This window comes from Lupinus angustifolius, chromosome LG03, assembly GCF_001865875.1.
Source record: "Lupinus angustifolius cultivar Tanjil chromosome LG03, LupAngTanjil_v1.0, whole genome shotgun sequence".
NCBI lineage: Eukaryota > Viridiplantae > Streptophyta > Magnoliopsida > Fabales > Fabaceae > Lupinus > Lupinus angustifolius.
The window spans coordinates 6,178,338-6,200,402 of record NC_032011.1 but is presented as its reverse complement, the minus strand read 5'-3'; the positions used below and the strand labels follow the sequence as shown (position 1 = coordinate 6,200,402).

Sequence of the window (22,065 nt, the reverse complement as noted above, 5' to 3'; positions counted from 1 at the left end):
ATTTTTCTTACTATCTTATCTCCATTCATCATTAGATTAAATTTATGAGTTTAAAATTTATGCACTGTTAGAGTAAAGTTTTTACACTATTAGTACATCATATATCGTTAATTTGTATTACTTTTATTTGAAAGTCAATAATAATTAATCTACAAATGATGAATAATTTACTGACAGTATAAAAAGACTAACACTATCAGAATACACCTATTAAATACTAAATTTATTCTCTAGTGGATATTTGTCAAATATTCAACCACATCAAACATGAAATGTAATGCCCTTGTAGATTTCATAATCTTATAATTTATTTCTTCCTCCTATGTGATTGAATAAAGTACTTAAGTTGAACCGTCATTTTAATCATTAAATTATTAACTAATAAAATGTTAATATAATGATATAAGGTCGGTTAGATTTCAAGATCGTTAAAAAGTTAAAAGTTTAAATCTCATGAACAACTCTTTATAAGAGGATAGTTACAAAATGATTAATTAGTTAACTAAATTATTGAATTATTAAAGTATACTCCATAATGCTCCAAAATAAGAAAGAGACATCAAGGCCCCACCACTCTGAAAACCACCATTATTGGCACAAAACCACGCCCTCAGTAGTTCTGATTTCCTCAATAAATAACCCCACCCCATTCCTAATGCATCTCGCTTCATGATTCCTGATCCAAGGAAATAGCAGAAAATCCAAAAAACAAAGAAACAAAAAATGAATTACATGAACCGTATTTGTATGGCAGCTACAGTGGCCATAGCACAAGGTCACACAGATCCAAGCCATAAGTGGAAGACAACCCTCAATTCTATTCACCACAACCGGACTTGTTTATTCTCCGCCGGAGGCTCGTCGGAGCTGAGACCATTTTCCGCCGTGATGGGATCGGAATTCACCGGAGCTGTGACGGAGAACAGCTCGGATGATTCTCTCCGGAAAGTGATGTACTTGAGTTGCTGGGGTCAAGGCTGACTCGGATCTTCATTGACCGAGTCTAATCAGTTGGAAAGAAAATGAATGTTTAGGCCTTTGATATTAGTAATTGTAGCTGTACAGCAGATAATGGGTTTTTTCAGTTTTTCCCATCACACTCTAAAACTTGTACTGTGGATGATGAAAGGAAATACAAAATTAGATTTCTACTCCATAGAAATTTTATCTTTTAATGTTTTTTTCTCTCTCTCAATCTTTTAAGGTGGGTTTTATTTCTCAAATTTTACTTATACAAAAGTGTGTTTTTATATTACCATAAATTACGAGATTATAGATTAAAAAGTGGTGTTATAAAACTCGGCTCGAACCGGCCGGTCTGATCGGTTCAACCGTGAACTGAACATTTAATCAGTCTAAGTATCTCATCTAATCGGTTTTGTACCAAAATTGGGTTGACTCAGTTAGTTTAAGCTTAAAACTGACGACTCGGATAGCCGGACCGGTTCGACCGGCCGAGTCAATCAAAAAATATTTTTATAAAACAAATCAATCAAATCGATGTCATTTTTACGTGAAAAATCAACTAATTTTAATTAGTTATGTTTGTTATTTATTAGCTCATGTTATAGCAAATTATTCGTTGTTTAATTAAATTTTAAATTTGTTGTACGTTTTTGTACGCTCATAGTTAAAGCATAGTTTATATGTTGTTTGATGATGTTTACAACTAATTTATGTCGTTTTATAGTAGTAAAATTTTCTTTCTTAGTTGTTTAATTATATAAGCTAATATTTTTAAATTTTGAGTATACAATTATTAAATATTATTCTTCATTATTATGAATTTTTTAAAATTTTAATGTAAAACGAGTTAACTAGTCCAACAATTGACTCATTAGCGTAGTGCCCTGACCGAATCATTGACCAATCCGAGTTTAATAACACTGGTAAAAACATAAATTAGTGTATCTTTTTTTCATAAAAGCTTAGTTTAAACTCAACCAAACATATACTTAATTCATATCAAATAAAATATTTAGTGAGCCAAGCCCTGACAACAGGAAGAGAGTTGAGGATCAAGAGTTGTTACTGGCTGTAGTAAATTCATTGCAGTGGATGTTCTCCATAAATAGTCATTTCTGCTTCCATTTATGGTACTGTTTTTTATAATTAATGTTATTTTGGGTAATAAACTAATTTTTTTATGAAATGTGTAGTTAGCTCTCTCAACAAATACTTTTCTAAAGAATTGAACATTTAACCTTACGGCACTGGTGTTTGATATATGCAGTATGTTACTCTCGTAAAAAAGTAATTTTATAATTTGTATTTGATCTTTTAAAATTTAAATTTCATATCTGCACACAACACACCATCCTAACCTCTACGTGAATTGCCACCACTTTCACTAATTTGATTCAACAAGATGATTTTACTTTTCAATCATGTTGTAACAACACCTAAACTTATATTCTCACTGTATTTCTCTTGCTTCTGTTAGCTGAATTATCATCCATCATAATATGATGCACAACTTAATACGCAAGGACATAATTGTGGTCATATTGCATTAATACTTAGAGCTCATAAGACTGTCATTCTTATTTTTTGTTTTTTTCTTCCTAAATAAGAAGAATCCTGATTATTCTTAGTCAAGGAAAAGTGAGTAAAAATATAGATGTTCTTTAGATGTAGAGATGTTCTTAAATAAGAATAAGATTGATATTTATTATTGTGGAGAAAAATTATATATTATTCTTATTTTATATAGAGTTGTAATAAATTATAAAATAATGTGTTTTACCTAAATAAGAATATAAATATTATTTGTCATTATGTTGCTCTAGTTATCTATAAATTCATTGTCATCTTCACCTCCTTCAGTGGAGTCTAAATATTTGATTGAAAGAAAAATTTGTTGGATATAAGCCAAAACAATGTAAAAGAAATTGCAAGACCAATTTGAAAATAGAAAATAATTTAAAAGTCTAAAATTATTTACATCTATAATATAAAGAACTTTTTTTAGGAAGGGGGAAACATGCCTAATAATATAAAGAACGTTTTATAGTATAAATTACAGCAAAGCTTCTAGTGTTATGATTCTGGTATTATTTAAGCTAACAAGATAATAATAATAATAATATTAGAATATGATTGATCAATCTATATTGATGAAAACCATTCCTTGTTTCTTTAGCAAAAATACAATTAAGAACAATTTATCAGAACGGGGAGGGAATAAGAAAAAATAAAAAAGGAAAGGGAGAACACAGATACACAAATACACAATATAGCAAACAAGTCATGAGTGGATTCAACCCAAATCTTGTAAACGGCCTCTTCATTTGCGAGAGTAAGATTACGTATATCTACCCTCCTCAGATTCCAACTAGGTGGCAGCCTCGTCGTGCACCAAATCGTCAACTATTTAAGAATGCTTTCTTGGAATAGAAAGTATGCAATGGTGAGTTACATCAAGGCACAGGATTTACAGTGGGTATTGGGAACATAATATGCAAACTAAAAAAGAAAATGGGATGAAGAATTCACAAATAACAAGTAGAAAAGCAAGGTCTTTCACAAAATGCAAGCAAATTCCAAATCAAGCAGGTAAGGAGATATTTCTTTGGCTTCCAACGTTTGGTTTGATCTCCCATGATAACACATGCTGATTTTCCTCAAGAAGGATAAAAGGCAAAGAAATCTCTCTGATCATCAAGTCACCACAAAATGGGCATTCACTAGCTATAGCATCATCCAATTGTGACCGGAGCTGCGCATCGATTTGACAATTAGTAAGCTAAATGCAGGCAACAGATGAATATCTAGAAATCGAAAAGATCGACAGAACAATCTCGGGAAATTATAATAATGATAATATAAAACAAGGTAAGGAATTTGAAGCTGAAATTTCAACTCGAGTAGAATGTAATATTGAGCAACAGGAAATTTGATACATGTCACTTGGGTACAAATACATGAAGTTCTGAACAAACCTTATCTACATTGGTCATGCTTGGTATGGACTCCTCTGAAGAAAGGGTGCCATTGGATTCCCTCCTTGCTTCACTGCCCGACAAAGTAAGTTGCTTCTGCAGATCCAGAATATGCTCAGCCTGCAACATTTCCCATTAGAGTGAAATTAAAATGAGGTATTGGTGATAATAAGAATATGCTGATTTGAGGTAGAAACAGGGACATTGTGACGAGATGCGATAGGGTTTTAGCAATCATAACCATACTTGAGATTAAGGATAGTGAATGCAGATTCTATAAGATACAACAGCCAACTATATTTTCAACAAATGACCACATATTGTAACACAGTGGTAACATGGAGCATTTACAATGATGGTAGTTTACAATTAGAAATTACCTGAATACACTTGCAGCGACAAAACTTTAATTTTTAGAAGCCAATGATGTTACCAAAAAACCACAGGTATCCATCTAGTATTCATTATCTAACAATTGCTAAATAACTCACATTATGACTTATGTTCCATATATGTAACCATTTTTGTGCTCTACTATAGTACATTTTTGCTATTTAAATAAACTTAATGCAACTATTAGAATATACTAGTAGTAAAATAAAATTGCTACCATGCTTTTCTCCCAATTCTACTAACCACCTTAACTCTCAAATGTATTCACATTTTTTTATGTGAGCAACTAAAGAACAGATGGTTATGCCCTTTGTTACGTTGCACCCGTGTTAAACTATTCTGAAACATTGTGCAGTTCATTGGTTTCTTAATTTTGAATAAGACAACTCATTGGTTTTGATCACAAATAATGCAGATACTGCTGAGACTGATAAACTTTCAGGTAGCAGGAGATATAGTCAAAATGAGATGACGGAAAAATAAGAGTAAATGATAGTATATTTACATGGGATTCAACAGTACAACGAGTCACATGGGCAATCAGACATTGTGCATGGAAGGAGTGTCCACACGGAAAGACATAAAAAGGAGCCATTGGTCCTACTGATGTATAACCACGATCCATGCCAAATTCCCTGCCAGCAGTTAGAATTTTGCGCCGACATACCTAGGGAGTCAAATTAAAGATAATTTCAAACAAGAGCATAACTTCAGGTAACTAAATTCCCATGAAGACAAAAGCAGATTGATTCTAAATTCTAATATAATAATGATGCACAAGTCAACATCCGAACAATTTAAAAAGAACAGCAAGTGAAGCGATGTCAGAAAAATATCAGGAAGATCAATACCCCACATTCCTCGTCACGTTCAATAACAGTACATCTTTGAGCAAGTGCACTGATATCATTTCTAATATTGTCAGCGCCATGAGTTGCATCATTCATCTCTTCCTTAAGTTGTTCAATTTGCTTGTTGTAATCCTCCAATGAGGAGCAGATAGCCTCCTGCACAAATTCAGATAAATTCCGCATTAGGAAATCAATAAAAACTAATCCAATCATTCAAGGCACGTCAATAATAATCGTTTTTCGCATATAACATTTTTTTGTTCATATTTAAAAAGGATGCCAAGTTAATTCACACACATGGCAACATAAAAAAATAAAAATAGAACATGTAAGTATCATTAAATATATCAATGAGTTTTTGAAAACTGCCAACCAATATAGCAAAAGCAGAGTGAAAATAACTATACCTTGAAGTCATCAATCAGGGCAAAATCTGGAAAGAATGGTAATATATCTTCAATCTTCAGGAGGCCATCAGTTTCTTTAAGAAATGCGATTGCTTTCCTAATGTTTTCCCTCTTAGTTCCTTTTTCTTGCTCAACAACATGCTTAGCAATCATGAGCCAGAGCTTCTTTCTCAAGTCTTCATCATCTTCAACCTTATCAGCTTCGGCCATAGCAAGCTCTGGATCAACCTAGTGTATAAAAGTGTGAAGCACAAAAAGTCACTTTCGTAAAGAATAAAATGTTAAGTAAAATCCCTTCAAATAATTTAAAAGAATATATTCCAAGTTAAGATATAAAAAACTTGCAGATTGAAGAACTTCTAAGTCTAACTGGATATTTTGGAACTACTTTTTTCAAACCCTAGTTCTTGGATAACCAACATTGTTCAGTAAGACTGATAGGAATGGGACTAATGGGAACCCACCTGAAGAACAAGTCACAAATGAGAGAGAGAAGATCTGGAAAGGGTATTCCAGAAGGCCACGTGTTGCAAGATCATGAGGGGAGTTTCCACCTACAAGGAGTTGTAACCGCAAGAAACCGCAAGGAGAGTGGATGATAAATGCAAGAGAGAAGGTGGAAAGGGGTTACGGAAGTTTCACTCTAAGTTACACGGCCATAGGGCTTGGGCAAGGTGGTATACTCTCTTGAATTCTAGTTTCTATCTTTTTAATTCTGCATCACTTCTAAATTCTGCCTCTACAACACTACTTTCTTTTCTATAAACTTACAAATTCTATAATTCCAAAGTTCGTTCTTATCATTTTGGTCCGACCTGCCGGATCATATCCGAGGAGAATTGTGAAATAACTCATGGAAACCAGAAACCAAACTCGGTTAGATGGTGTGGATCAGCGGTTAAACATGGTGGAGACGAAATTGACAGAGGTTGGGGACACCCTGGACGCAGTCGCACAAGGACAGGTGCAAATCGAGAAGGAATTACGAGATCAGGCCGAATTTCGCAAGTATATTGCGACATTGGTGCGTTGTTTGGAGAAACAAACAGAGGAGCCCGAGAATCAGGAGTTGCCTACGCTGCCTCGACATCACAGGTCATCGACGACAGTCATGGAAAGACAAAGGGGGTGCACCAGGAGGCGTTAACCATGGCAATAGTGGCAAACGCCTTGGACATGTTAATTTCGGGAACAAAGAAGGTTGAGTTGCTGGTGTTTGATGGAGACGATCCCATGGGATGGATCACACGGGCAAAATTTTACTTCAGAGTCAATAAAACTCCCGAGGCAGCAAAGATACCTCTCACCCAGGTGAACATGGATGGTCCGGCGGTACATTGGTTCACCATCCTCACGGAGATACACCCGAATTTGAGTTGGGAGATGTTTAAGGAAGAACTTATGGACCGGTTCAGTGGCCTGGAGACGCAGAACCCGTATGAGGAATTAGCATCTTTGAAGCAAAAGGGAACCATGCAGGAATATGTAGAGGAGTTCGAGTATTTGGCCTCCTTGGTTCCTCGGCAACCAAAACAACAGTATGTGGGATATTTTCTACATGGCTTGAAGGACGACATCAAGAACTGGGTTAGAATTCATGATCCAGAAACTAGTTTACAAGCTATGAAACTGGCATGCAATGTGGAGTTAGCCATGAAGAAGGGAATTGGACCCCCGAGTCGCACAAATTTTGCTTGTCCCATGACTTATTCTCAGCCTCGCTATGAGCAAGTGCATTCGGTAGGGAATCGCGGCAACAGGGACAATTGGGCCTCTACTAGAACCGGAAAAAAAAAGGAGATGCCCAGAAATCAAATCATGCCTATGGGAGGAAGAGGAGTCAGACATCTATCGACCCAAGAATGGGAAGAACGTAGGAAGAAGGGGCTGTGTTTTCGGTGCGGGTTACCATATAATCCCCTCCACAAGTATGCTGACCCAAAACTTCGTATAGTGGTATTGGGAGAAGATGAAGAAGTGGAAGAGGAAATGGCAATGACAGAGGAGGCTAAATCGGGGGATGAGGGCAGAACCGATGAAGGGGAATGCCAGGTGTTGGAGTACATGAGTCTTGGCAAGGGTTTTAGAAATACCAAGAATACAGAAAATATATCCACCATGAAGGTGGAAGGAATGGTAGAAGGAGTCCCTATACTGATGTTGTTAGACAGTGGTGCAACCCACAATTTTGTCTCCCCGAAGTTGGTGAAGTTGTTGGGGTTGTGGGTGGAGGAAACAAGAAGAGTGAGAGTCAAGCGAGGAGATGGACACAAGGTAATGTCTCATTGGGTGTGTCAAAATTTCAGAATTTGAATTGGAAACTATACTTGTATAATTGATGCTCACATACTCGAGTTAGGTGGTTTGGATGTGATTTTGGGCATAGCTTGGTTGAGGACCTTGGGCGAAGTGAGGATAAATTGGAAGGAAATGACCATGAGGTTCCATGAAAATGGAAGGGAATTTTTATTACAAGGAGCTGCGGGGTCACACCCATTGGCTTCTTATGTGCAGCGGTTAAAGGGCAATGTTTTCCAGAAGGAGCGCTCCTCACACAGGTTGCACACTATGGAGAAAATATTGAGTCAACAAAACACATCCCTAACAACACAAGAGAAGGAGCAATTACAACAAGTGTTGGATCAATGGCCAGAGGTTTTCCAAACTCCTAAAGGATTACCCCCACATAGACCATTTGACCATGCCATTAACTTAGTGCCAGGACAAGGACCAGTGACAGTGAGACCATATCAGTATCCCCACTTTCAGAAAAATGAGATTGAGAATCAAGTGCAGGATCTTCTTCAATTGGGGTTCATCAGGATGAGCACCAGTGCATATTCCAGCCCTGTCTTGTTAGTGAAAAAGAAGGACAATTCTTGGAGGATGTGTGTGGGGACTATAGAGCACTCAACAAGGCTACCATGCCAGACAAATTTCCCATACTAGTGGTTGAGGAATTGTTGGATGAATTACATGGTGCAACATATTTCACCAAGTTGGACCTCAAGTCGGGTTACCACCAGATTCAAATGCAAGAAAGGGACATAGAGAAGACTGCACTTTGCACTCATAGTGGACATTACGAGTATTTGGTGATTCCTTTTGGCCTCTCCAATGCACCAGCTACCTTCCAGACCACCATGAATGAGACATTTAGGCACCTACTCCGTAAGTATGTCCTTATCTTCTTTGACGACATACTAATCTATAGCACTAGCTGAAATTCTCATCTATCACATCTAGCCACTGTTATGAAAATTCTACAAGATAATCAATTTTATGTTAACTAGAAAAAGTGCCACTTTGCCACCAGAGAAGTAGAATATCTGGGACACATAATTTCTCATGTAGGTGTTGCTATGGATCCTTCAAAGATATAAGCAGTATTGGATTGGCCCATTCCATCCAATGTCAAAGGTGTTAGGGGGTTCCTAGGACTCACAGGATACTACCGTAAGTTCATCAAGGGGTATGGAAAGGTAGCTCAACCACTTACTGCATTGACCAGTAAGGATGGGTTCAAATGGAATGAGCAAGGACATGAGACCTTCAACCGCCTCAAGAAAGTAATTACAAAAGCTCTTATTCTCTCCTTGCCTGATTTTTCCAAGCTATTCGAAGTGGAGTGTGATGCTTCCGGTCGTGGTATTGGGGCAGTGTTAATGCAAGAGCGGAAGCCAATTGCATATTTCAGTAAAGCTTTAGCAGAAAAGAATCTCTCCAAGTCTACCTATGAGAAAGAGATCATGGCTCTTGTCTTGACCATTCAACATTGGAGGCTGTATTTGCTAGGAAGACTATTTGTGGGATGTTTTGATCATAAGAGCCTCAAATTCCTATTGCACCAACGTATTACTACGGCGGATCAACAGTGCTGGATAGCAAAGCTATTGGGGTACCAGTTTGATGTCAAGTATAAACCAGGCAACGAGAACACGGCAGCAGATGCATTGTCACGCAAGGAAGTTTGAGCCAAATCTCTCATACATAAATTCTGCACCGTTATGGATGGAGGGACAGGGTATGTTGGAAGGGATCCAACACGATACCTATTTGAATCAAATCAGATCCAGCATCCAGCAAGGGCTCAACACAAAAATAGGTTTTACCTTGAACCACGGAATACTCAGGTACGAGGGCAGGTTGGTGCTTTCCGCAAGCTCCCCGTGGATCCCCAAGTTATTACATGAGTTTCATAGCACTCCCCAGGGGGGACATTCGGGTTATTATCGCACATATCGCAAGTTGGCAGAAAATATTTACTGGGTAGGAATGAAGAAAACTGTACAAGAATTTGTGAAGGTCTGTGATACTTGTCAACGCTACAAAACCTCCACTTTAGCCCCCGCCGGCCTACTCCAACCCTTACAAATTCCAGAGCAGATTTGGGATGATATCTCACTTGATTTTATTTCGGGGTTGCCTAAATCAAGGGGATTTGAAGTGGTTTTCGTGGTGGTAGATAGGCTCTCTAAAGATGCACATTTCATACTCATGAAACACCCTTACACTGCTCAAGGGGTGGTAGAAGCATTCATGAAGGAGATTGCTAAACTTCATGGGATTCCTAAATCCATTATTAGTGATAGAGACCCCATCTTCATAAGCCATTTCTAGACCGAATTGTTCAAGCTTTATGGAACCAAACTTTGTTTGAGCTCATCTTATCACCCACAAACCGACGGTCAAACGGAGGTAACTAACATGTACCTAGAATCTTATTTACGTCGTTTTGCAGGGGAACAACCCAAAACATGGTCCCACTGGCTTCCTTGAAATGAACTACGCTACAATACTACATGACATGCGTCAATCAACACTACCTCCTTTGAGGTGGTCTATGGTCGGAAGCCCCCTACTATTCTCAGTTATCTGCCCAGTGAGATTAGAGTTGCATAGGTCGCTTATGCTCTAGGGGAAAGAGATGAAGCCCTCAAGCAACTACGGTTTCACTTGAAACGTGCACAACAAGGCATGAAGAACCAAGCCGATAAACACCGCTGAGACGTCCAATTCCAGCCAGGAGATTCGGTTTATCTTAATCTACGACCCCATAAGCAGAACTCTCTAGCCAAGAGGATTAATCAGAAGCTGGCGGCACGTTTCTATGGTCCATTTACAGTGGAACGTCGCATCGGCTCTGTGGCATATCAGTTGTGTTTACCTCCATCCTCCAAACTTCATCCAGTATTTCATGTCTCTCAATTAAAGAAAGCGGCTTCCAACCACCCCATTGAACCTCATTTACCCCCGGGCATGGGAGAAGACACAGGAATTCTGTTGGAACCAGAAGATATTTTAGCCACTAGAACTCAATCACAAAATGGGGTTCAAACAAAACAGTGGTTGATTAAATGGAAAGGTCAGTCAATCGAAGAAGCTACTTGGGAAGAGGCATTCATCATCCAACATCAGTTTCCTTCATCCAGTCTTGCGGACAAGACTAATTTTCAAGAAGGTCCGAATGATAGGAATGGTACTAATGGGGACCCACCTGAAGAACAAGTCACAAATGAGAGAGAGAAGATCTAGAAAGTGTATTCCAGAAGGCCACGTGTCGGAAGATCATGGGGGGAGTGTCCTACCTACAAGGAGTTGTATCCGCAAGAAACCGCAAGGAGAGTGGACAATAAATGCAAGAGGGAAGGTGGAAAGGGGTTACGGAAGATTCACTCTAAGTTACGCGGCCATAGGGCTTGGGCAAGGGGGTATACTCTCTTGAATTCTAGTTTCTATCTTTTTAATTCTGCATCACTTCTAAATTCTGCATCTACAACACTACTTCCTTTTCTATAAACTTACAAATTCTATCATTCCAAAGTTCGTTCTTATCAAAGACTGCAAGATAATTGCAACCTTTGTGACTACCATATTCTAGCCACACTGAAGAGGATGAGAATCGGAAAGAAAAGGAAAGCAAGATGGTACTCAAAAGTGTTTTGGTATTCAAAAGAACTTATGAGCCTCAACAATGAAATATTCCTTAATTTAAGACTCCAAATGCATAAAAATAAAATATCATTTTTTATAAGAAAAAATATATGTTTCAACATGTTAACTACAAGCTGTAAAAAATCTCAGATGAATAATGTTTGTAAAGAAGTTATTTCTAATTAAGCTACACTGATGTTTTCAACAAATATAGCATTAAGTATACCTGTAGGGCAAGAGCAACTGCTTCTTCATGCATAGACATCATGCTGTATATATGAACGCATGCACGCATTCGTTTTTCCTTGAGGCAAAGACGCAGGGCATACTTAGGATCATAGAAGAATTCAGGACCATCTTTTTGCCCTTTTCCAAATTTGCATTGTAGGAAACGTAGGAGTGAACTATCATCCTCCTGAGTGGGCAAAAGGAAAACAAGTTTTAAATTAATAGATAAGCAATATGTCAATATTAGACATATCCAAGAAATGGTAAATTCCTTCAAGTCTAATCGAAATAAACCAAAAAATGCATGCATCATCTACAAGAATGAGACAACTTTAAGATTCAATCAAATTTCAATTGTTCTCCATGCTATATTTTATAAACAGAAATTTTCCATATAACTTCCTTAAGGTTCTTGTTCAACTAAATTTACCGTTGCAAACTTGCAATCAAGATCATAGCATTTCAGTTTTATTGAACAGACAGTAAAGAATATGGTCTTTGTCATCACACACAAGTGGAAAAACAGGCAATTGGATTCGGTCTTAGAAGTTGCAAATATTCAAAGATGCTTAAAATTACAGCCCAAATTTGTCCTCTCACATTTTGTGAATGGTACCAAACTGTAGAGTAGTTTTTGTTTACATACACAAGCAGTGGAAAAACAGGTAATTTGGTGTTAATGTTAGAATATATAAAAAAATATCTCAGAATATCGTTATTTTAGAATATCCTAGATGATCTCTTACAATTTATTTCCTATTTATATTCCTTGATTTGTTTCCTTATTTAATTAGAACTAGACTGGGAGTCTACTATTCAGAATATCAATCTCATTATATTGAGTATCTAGTCTCTATTTTCCTCCTTCCCTACCTAAAATTCTCCAATTTAACAGTCAGGTATACAAAGATCAAGATATTTGTAGCCAACTCCTTATTAAATTTGCATGAGCGTGAATGACTAATAGCATCCATTTTATCACATGAGAGTTCACATCATTTCGGTCATATATTTGATGCAATACAATAGGAATATGAAACAACCTTCATTGCCACCAAATCAGAAGTGTAAGGATCTAAAAAACCAAACCTGCTTTGCATATAAAGACAGCAGCAGGTTATGAACTCCAGGATCTTCATTATGCAATCTATGAACACAATACTCAAGATATTTGATAACTTCGTGTGTCTCATTCCTGCATGTGGAAAAAGTTGTACACAAAATAAATTGAAGTTCCTAAAGGGAGATGAATCGATGACCTCATTTCTGACAGAAAACATTAAACCGACTGAAAATGCAAATGTGAATATCCAGTACTTCGCATGAGGTTCACTTGAATAACGCATCATTGCAGGAATAAGTTTCCTTGGGTTAAGGTTCTTTGTAGCCATCCATGACTCCACAGTTTCATATGCATCAAGGGCAATAAGCTCAGGAGCAAACTTGTACTGCATAGGACAGGCAATATCGTTCATTACAAACAATAATTTGCAACAGAGATTGCAAGTCTTCAATCCCAAACAAAAGTAATAACTGAACGCTCAGGAAGAATGAGATTGAATAGAGACAAAAAGATTATCACATTCCAAATCCTAGAGCTTGAACCGTACCTGAAGATCTATAGCCACAGAAGGTTTCTGAAGCACTTCCAGTGCTTTTTTTGCCTCTCCTTGCTGAATCCAAGCCCACGGGTACAGAAAGAAGAGATAAAACCAGTATCAGATATTATATTTCAACAAAATAACAGATAAAAATGGAAGTCTTCAATAACACATGGAATCAGAGCACCTGAATATAATGGTGAACTACAATCTCATACTGCCCTTTTAAGCTAGCAAAATATACTAATTCTTCAACCCTTCCATAACTGTTAAATATTGCAAAAGCATAATGTGAATAAACGTAAGCATTATTGAAAAGGAAATAAGCGAATAAACTGACTTGCAAAAGTGACAAACTTTTAACCCTTCCATAATGTATATAACTGTGCCAAACTTTAAAATGACAAGGAAATAAACTTAAACAGTGGATTGAATAGGAATCATGTGAAGCAATAAAATCCAATGTTATTGAAAGACATGCTACCTACAGTTAAATAACATTTGGCAACTTATATATTGATCTAGTAAAACATATCTCGGACTAATGAAAAAAATTATGAGAACAATGAGCATGAGACAAACTTTCAATGCAATGGTGAATATTGTTAGAAATTCATCCTATTATACACCAGTGACGACAGAACCTAACCCAATAAAATAAATAGCACCTTTAACTTTTCACTAAATGTAACGCTTTCTACAAAATGGCACCTTTACTATTTAGTACTACTTCCTTGCTATGATTTATCTTGTAAGTGCTTCTTCATTTTTTCATGGTCAGAAGTATTTAGCTTCACAGAAGAATCTCACTAACACAACAGTATTATGGACATAAAATTAAAAAACTGCAGCACCAGCTCAACGCAGAAGGCTGGAGTCACCCCATTGCAACTAGATAACTAATAATCCCCATATTAATACTTAAAGTAGTCAGCTTCATCCTTTGTGGACAAAAAGGGTGGCCACATTTTAGTTAAAGTTTAAACTTAACAAAGCTACAAACTAACATGTAACTGCTCCCTAGTGTGCCCAGAAGCACGCCCTTTATCTTTCCTGTCTCAATATTGAATAGAATTGTGAATGACATGATTGTGGTTGAGATATTTTCGTAAATAAACTAACGGAACTGCACAAATAAAATTGAAGAGAACAAGTATGCACAAAAAAATGAATGTCCCAGCCAAACCAACATGCAGCAGCCATATCAAGTATCAACTCCTACCTTTCTAGAAGTTTCATTGTAGTTGCTTCATCCAATTCATCCTTGCTGTCGCTGAGAAAAGCACGAAACTCTTTAATAATTGATTGGTACTCTGAATTGCTACTATCCGAAGCAGAGTCATCTTCCAAAAGAAGTCGATTAATCTAAAGATCAAAATATGAAACCCAAATAATTACTTTACAAACAAAAATATCACATAACTCAAACTCAAGGATAAAGAAAACAACTGATCTGGTAATTTAATATCCTAAATCTACTCAAGAGTCTCATAAATTGCTCCCTACATTAATTATGCTCAATCATAAAAGCCAAAGCATGCATTAGTCTTATTGATCTACTATCATGTATTAAGCAACATGACTCGCCCATACCTTACTCTTAAAGCATCATAGACAAATAAAGGAAACAAAAGGTTAAAAATGCTTCTAGGAAAGATATGGGAATGCAGGACATAATATAGAGAAATAATAACCTATATCTTCCAACTTCAGATAATATGTAAGGCTCCATCATGACAATGTTCATAAGAAAAGAGATAGACCAAATAAAAATGAGAAACAAAATTGTTTTTCCGAGTGCCAAGTAATAGTAGAACCTTGTCCAGGTATAATTCAGTAGTCCATGTAGATATCATTGTTATTTGGCATTTATCGTCCTTTTCTAAATTATCCAGCTTCCGCAATAAGAAAGTTCTCAAAGCATCCTATAAATAAGAAGAGAAACCAATGAATTTGTATATGCATGAGTCAAATTTCAATTCAGGGAATACTATAAGCAATTCAAAGAACAGACCAAGCAAATCAATAAGCATATGCCCCAACACATGAAAGCTATAACTATAAAGATTAAATGCAAATAAGAAATAAAATATAATTGAAGACATTTACCATTTAATGGACCCACACAAAAGTTTTAGGTATAAATGAAAACTGAAATGAAGCATTAGAGTATAATAAACAAAGCAGGACAGTTAAAACTTGTTTCAAGAAGAAAATCCAAATTACATGATACTCTTCTGGAAATACAAGAAACTGACAAACAGAACTGTCATATAATCCTTGCTTAAGGAATAAAAAAGGGCTACATATTTAGTTTCACATAACTGAAAAGACCGGCGATATGAAAAGTACCTGTTCCCCAGCACTAATGAACTTCAGAGTAACCTCCTCGAACGATAAAATATAGTTGATCTGCAAATAATATTCCTGTCAGATTTTCTTTTACTTTTGGATAACCAAAATAAATTCCCAAGTTTTACTACTTGAGAGAATGATACGCACATGACTTCAGCACAGAAGGTTCAGTATTGTGACCAAGTTATTAAAATTGTGCAGAGTGCAAAGAACCAAAGATGACGCTACAAAAAAATTACACACCTCCAAAGTTCAGATTTATGAACAGTGATTGTACATGACATTAAGTAGCCAATCACGAGGACGTGAGATTATATAATTGAAGAAAGCATGGAACTTTTAAATTTCCAAGTATGGATCTCTGCCCATATGAAGAAGACTTATTGGGAAAAGATGTATTATGATCATTTAAACATAATGTTTTGGGTAATTTTCATTATAAATTGGGCCGCAATATGGTATTTTTAAAAGTTTATTTCAATAAGAAGCCAATACAAATTTAAATATAGTGGAGCAAAACCAAAAGGGGCATCATATTTATTTTTGAAGTCACAAAAGAAACGATAATACTAGCATTAACAAACTAAACCCAAATAGTGAACATGAGAGGGGAGTTTACTTTGGCATAGAAAGATGCAGCTCTAAAATAATCTTTAGTGGAAAATGCAGCTTCAGCCTGCACCGCAAATTATTCCAGTCAAACATCAAACAAACAAAAACATACATGAATTTGTATAGCCAGACGAACCACTTCTTAGTCACAATGAAACAGTACAACAACAAGAACAACCAAGCCTTAGTACCGCTATGTGGGGAATGAAACAGTACCTGAACTAAATATACTTGGTCCCTTTGAAAAGGGTCACGACAATTTGCTAAAGCAGCAGCATATTCTTTCATGTCAATATATACTTTCCACATATCCCGACCTTCATCATTGATAGACACCTACTAAATTTCCAAATCCATTAGCAGCATCGGTTACAACCAAAAGCCAGTTAAGTCCAAAATACAAAAGGCTGCAGTAACCAGAGAGCACAGACCTGGAAGATGGAGTTTTGATCAAATGCATAGAATAAACCAGCTGTGGCATCACTGCATAGTCCAATAATACCCTTTGATGCTGAATCTGAAGTTTGATCAAACTGAAGTTCCTCTATGATTTGCTCGCTGATTCTGTTTACAACCTGCAAGTGTTCAACTGTTGAGCAAGGATGGATAAACTCTTCAAAACAAAGTCTGTGTATGGCACAGGCACTATGATGCAAACACAATGAAGACTGAGAAATGCATACATACCTTGACCTTATTCCCTAAAAGCAATAAGAAATGGAATTCAGACAATGCCATCGAACTTGGTTTAACTTCCTCGGATCCTTCAGATAACTTTGAGTAGTTCAAAAGAGCCTTATTCTCAATAAAATTTTCATTTCCACCAGAAGAGCTGTCAAATTATAAAACAATTGAGAGAAGGGAAAATAAGTTCCTAACGAAACAACAATATGGAAGGGTTGCACAGAAAACAACATGAACAATCACACATAAAACACAAATATGAAACAAGATCTGCAGACCCATGGTCCACGTAATGAGCATGTTCTGAATCATTATCCACTGTTGAAAAATCAGAAAACAATCTCAAGTAATTATGTAGTTCACCTATTTTGTCCTCCAAAATTTAAGCCACCATGGTAGATACCAGCTCCAGATAGCCATGAAAAATGTACAGCTCTTCGTTGCTTAATGTAAAAATGGAGCTCACTGAAAGATAACCAATAAAATGAAGTCTTAGAAAGGAAAGATCAAATACACACAATAATGTGAAAGAATGTAAATAACAAGGGGATTTTCAGCCTTTAGATCTACATTTTATGTTCAATGCTCCATTACACAACATTTAGATTATTTAAAAGGGCGGCCCAGTACACAGCTCCTATCTAGTGGGGTCTGGGGAAGGTAGATGTACGCAGCCTTACCCCTGCTAGCGGAGTGGTTGTTTCCAGGAACACTTAGATTATTTATTGGAAAAAAGAGAGAGACTACTTGCCTGTTTGGTATTTCACCAGGAAGTTCCATGAAATGCACTGTACGATCTACATAACTTGAAAAAACAGTCTACATTTGTATAACAACAAAATCATTAAACTTTGAAAGATGATGGAGGACATAATGAAAAAGGATAAATCTGAAGATTAATATTTATCTTTAATAATGTGACAGGATAAAATAAGACATCATGTCTTAGCACAAACAAGCCATATGAAACTATCCAACACTAAGATAGTAAGGATAGGGTACTCCAATACTATAACATAAAGAGTGAAAAGAAAAAATGTGGAGATGCATAGTATTTGACTTACTTCGAGGGATCCAAAGCCAGTGAAAGAGTAAAGCCGTGTAGGAGTAACAGCCATCACATAATATCTAGTCCCATTAATTATGGTAGCTGTCTCCATCTGACGAGAAAGGATAAGAATGAGTGATAATGACTTAAAGTCACATTTGGGACAAAAAACGAAAAGAAAGAAAACACATCGGCTTCGATTTCTAGAAGAATTGCATGAAGCCATAGACAATATCTTGAAAAAATGAACCTAAAACATTAACCACAAAGAACATATACCTGCAAACCCATAAAAGCTTCAGGAAGTTCTGCTAATTCAAACAGAAACTTGATATACTTCTCCTTCTTGTCCTTCTCATCCACAGCCAGTTCGTAAAGTTGACCATTTTCTGTACCAATCATGACTTCCTTTGTGGAAACTGCATTTAAAAAGTTCAATTAGAATCATAACCAGAAATGAATATGGGAAAATCTTGTTGCACATAAATCAAAAAACACTAGGCATCAGTAATATAAGTGATTAACTAACTACCTTCTGTTATTTGTTGCCTATTCCATGCAACGGCATTCACAACCAGACCTTTCAGCCTGCTCAAAACTCGCGGCTTGGTCCATTTCGCATGAGTATAGAATGTTTCAGCTCCCCCTGGACCAACAACAGTGGCGATACAGTGACTCCCACCAGGATCAACAAAAACCCTGTGGATTGACTGCTCCCCAGGATGACCAGCAGAGAGATCAATTTCTGTACTCCAAACAGACAAGAAAGATATCAGACTTCCATCAACCAAATTGCCCAAGCAGGATATAAATAACAAAGCAAGTTAATATTAAAAAAAACGATAAAACGGTAAAATGTGGATAAATCACTGAATTAGATATTCGAAAAGTAAAAGTTATTGAGGCAAAGATACTCATATGAATGGGGTGGCAATTCATTTCTACTATCAATATCACATGGAGATTAAAAATCAATTGAAAATGTGTATCCACTATCTATGCAGTAGTAACACCAAAAACTGAAAGTTGACTAGATGAATCACTGACCCAATTGAACAAGAAGTATATCAGAGCACAAGAAAAACTCCAAGTTCAAACACAAGCTCAAGCAAACTGATGTCAACAGAAAAATTATTGAAGCAATAAAATGTGAAAAAATCACAAGCAAAACACTGATTTAGATACCCAAAAAAGTTAAAGTTACTGACTTTGACATACCCATGGCCATATCAATGAAATGACAGATTATTTCTGCTAGGAAGAACACAACAAGCTTAACAATCAAAGCAAAATGTGTATCCATACAGTACTACATCAAATATTGAAATTTTACCAAAGGAATCACCAATCCTAAGGAGTAAAATTTAGATACCCAAATTCATTGAAACAGCAAAATGCGAACAAATCACTGATGTAGATACCTGAAGAATAAAAGTCACTGAGATACACATGCAAATGGGGTGTGTCAATTCATTTCTAATTTTCTAGTACAGAGAGGAGAACATGTGAGGCTTAACAATAAAATGTGACAACACTAAATATTGACATCTTACCATATGAATCACCAACCTGAAGAAGTAAAATTTTGATACCCAAAGTAACATGTAAAAAATCACAAGTAAATTACTGATTTAGATGCCGAAAAGAGTAAAAAGCTACTGAGATAAACATATGAATAGGGTGTCCCAATTCATTTCTAATTTTCTAGTATGGAGAGGGACTCTTTTAAATTTGAGTGTGCGGCTTTTACAGACGCCGACATGTCAAAGTTCTGGGAGGCGCTGAACCCGTATGGCGATAGCAATTGTGGCCACATAGGCTGCAAATGTCCCCAATTGTTCTTCCGAAGTTTCCGAAACCGTTATTGAAAGGAAAACACATGAAACTTAACAATCAATGGAAAATGTGATAACACAAAAAAAATTGAAAGTTTACCAAATGAATCATCTAACCCAAGAAGTAAAATTAGATACTCAAATTCCTTGAAACAGTAAAATATGAATAAAACATAAATAAATCACAGATGAGATACCCAAAAAGTAAAAGTTACTAAGATACCCAAATTCTGAGTCAACTAACTAATTTTATACGCACGAAACATAACAATCAATTGAAGGTGCTACAAAAATTGAAACTTTATTTACCAGATGAATCACCAACCCCAAAATCATGCCTGATAACCCAGCCTTTGCTAGTTCCAATTGCAATAACATCATTTCCAGCAGCAATGCAAGTAATAACTCCACGCCCTTTTGCAGCATATCGTTCTAGAAGATCCACCGTGAAAACATGTCTTCCTTGATCCACCATCTATTGATTTTTTTCGCAAAAATTGTGAATTGGAAATTATGAAAATGAATTAAAATTATACAATTTGGGAAAAGGGCTTACTTGATGAAACGTTGATTGTTGAGAGATTTTCACAGAGGAGATCGGTGTCTTCTATAATCAGAGAGGTTTCTCGAATGTTTGAACCTTGGAACAGAACAGATTAACAATGTATGAAGTAAATCTTATTTTTTTTGAACAATTTAATTATTAATTAAATATATATTTGTTTGCTTATCTTTTGAAAAGGATTGATAAAATTGTATTTGTTGATTTTTCTAATCAACGTTTCTTTTAAGATGAGATAAATATATACTTTCAGCTTAGGTGGAAAATATTATTAATGTCCTAGGGTGATGATATAATAAAAAATCAGGCTTTCCTTTTTGGTTTATGAAATAAAAAATCTTATCATTTCCCTTTTATTTTATCTTTTTCTCTATTGTTAGAATTAAACATTGAAGCAATACTATAAAGTAAAAGGTAGCCTCAGTTAAGCTAGAAAAAACATAACCAACCACCAATTTTAATGCTTACTATTAGGATACTCGTGCATTCGCACGGGTAGTAATGTATTTTGCGTAAATTTATTTAAAAAGTAAAAGCATAATTTGTTAATAAAAATGTTATTGAGCCCATAAAAGATGATATTGATATATTTGATTGTCGGTATAGAGTTTATGAGGAATTAGATGTTGTTGAATTTATTATATTAAATAAATAAAGAATTGTTACAAATTAAAGAAAAGGTTTAGAAAACATTGTAAAATAAGTTGTAGGATACATTTTGGTGATTTCTATTGCATTGTCATGATTTTCTAGACGCATATTCTTTGGAAAGGTTAAAATTACACATTAATATCAATGACAAATGCATTGATTGTTACATGTACAATACCTGAACGACAACTTGGAACCATTGGCAAGGTTTATCTAAAATCACCTCAAAAAATTTCAATCTTTGCTCTGAATAAAATGGAATCATTTGTTGTCGTAATCATTATATTTTCGAGAATTTTATTAAGTGTATCGAAGCAAAACTTATGTGTCATTAGAGCTTCATCCCATATAATTAACTTTGCTTATTTCAATAAGTCTGCAAGTTCAAACTCGTAATGAATGTTGCAATCAGAGTTGTCAAGACTTGGTACATGTATTTTAAATTTAGTGTGTGATATTTTATCATCGTTAATAATAAAGAAGTTATTCTCAATATACTTTTCATGTCCTTTAGATGCATATATATATATATATATATATATGTGTGTGTGTGTTTGCATGATGAGAAAAATACCTTAGACTTGACTAATTTTTTCACAAATGATATTTTCTCAATGACATAAAAAATGTGGAGGCTGACATGCAAAGATTATTAAAAAAATTCATTTGTCACTAAAAGAATTTATTTAACTAAAACCACTTATTTACCTAAAATATAAGTGCATGTAGTTAAAGTGATTAGTGTAGTTGGGGTAAGGCATTTGATATTGTAAGTAGATCACTTAATTTAGTATTTGGAAAAATAATATCTACAATATAGTTAAAATTTGCTAAAAAACTTCAATTAATGAAGTGCAATAATTATATTGATTTTAAACATGGACATTCAAGGAATATATATATGACATTTTCAATGTTTTTTTATGTGATCTTTGCATTGAGTAAATGATTTATCAATTTAGT

General features: G+C 35.6%; 2 protein-coding genes across 2 annotated transcripts; one reads left to right on the top strand and one right to left on the bottom strand.

Moving 5' to 3' along the window:
- LOC109343273 lies at window positions 655-1,158 on the top strand. Its single transcript, XM_019581492.1, has one exon. It carries the CDS (start codon window positions 724-726, stop codon window positions 979-981), a length of 258 nt encoding a protein of 85 aa, XP_019437037.1. The 5' UTR covers window positions 655-723; the 3' UTR covers window positions 982-1,158.
- On the bottom strand, window positions 3,478-20,563 carry LOC109343271 (vacuolar protein sorting-associated protein 18 homolog). The gene is made up of 24 exons (XM_019581491.1): window positions 20,446-20,563; window positions 20,199-20,364; window positions 18,587-18,799; window positions 18,334-18,473; window positions 18,071-18,166; window positions 17,758-17,825; window positions 17,370-17,471; window positions 17,010-17,154; window positions 16,754-16,897; window positions 16,539-16,658; window positions 16,330-16,386; window positions 15,708-15,767; window positions 15,173-15,280; window positions 14,578-14,720; window positions 13,543-13,621; window positions 13,365-13,427; window positions 13,072-13,202; window positions 12,844-12,949; window positions 11,753-11,941; window positions 5,593-5,820; window positions 5,186-5,341; window positions 4,840-5,001; window positions 3,942-4,061; window positions 3,478-3,718 (listed from the first exon to the last, which is right to left on the bottom strand). Exons 2-24 carry the CDS (start codon window positions 20,362-20,364, stop codon window positions 3,548-3,550), a joined length of 2,967 nt encoding a protein of 988 aa, XP_019437036.1. The 5' UTR covers window positions 20,446-20,563; the 3' UTR covers window positions 3,478-3,547.

What these genes read in the sequence shown, in the direction of transcription:
- LOC109343273 (XM_019581492.1), top strand. Translation starts at nt 724, where the DNA reads ATGAATTACATGAACCGTATTTGTATGGCAGCTACAGTGGCCATAGCA.
- LOC109343271 (XM_019581491.1), bottom strand. Translation starts at nt 20,364, where the DNA reads ATGGTGGATCAAGGAAGACATGTTTTCACGGTGGATCTTCTAGAACGA. An exon ending in CAGTTGCTCTTGCCCTACAG is followed by an intron (nt 5,821 to 11,752) that starts GTATACTTAATG and finishes TTTATACACTAG; the next exon opens with GTTGATCCAGAGCTTGCTAT. An exon ending in GCATGACCAATGTAGATAAG is followed by an intron (nt 3,719 to 3,941) that starts GTTTGTTCAGAA and finishes ATCGATGCGCAG; the next exon opens with CTCCGGTCACAATTGGATGA.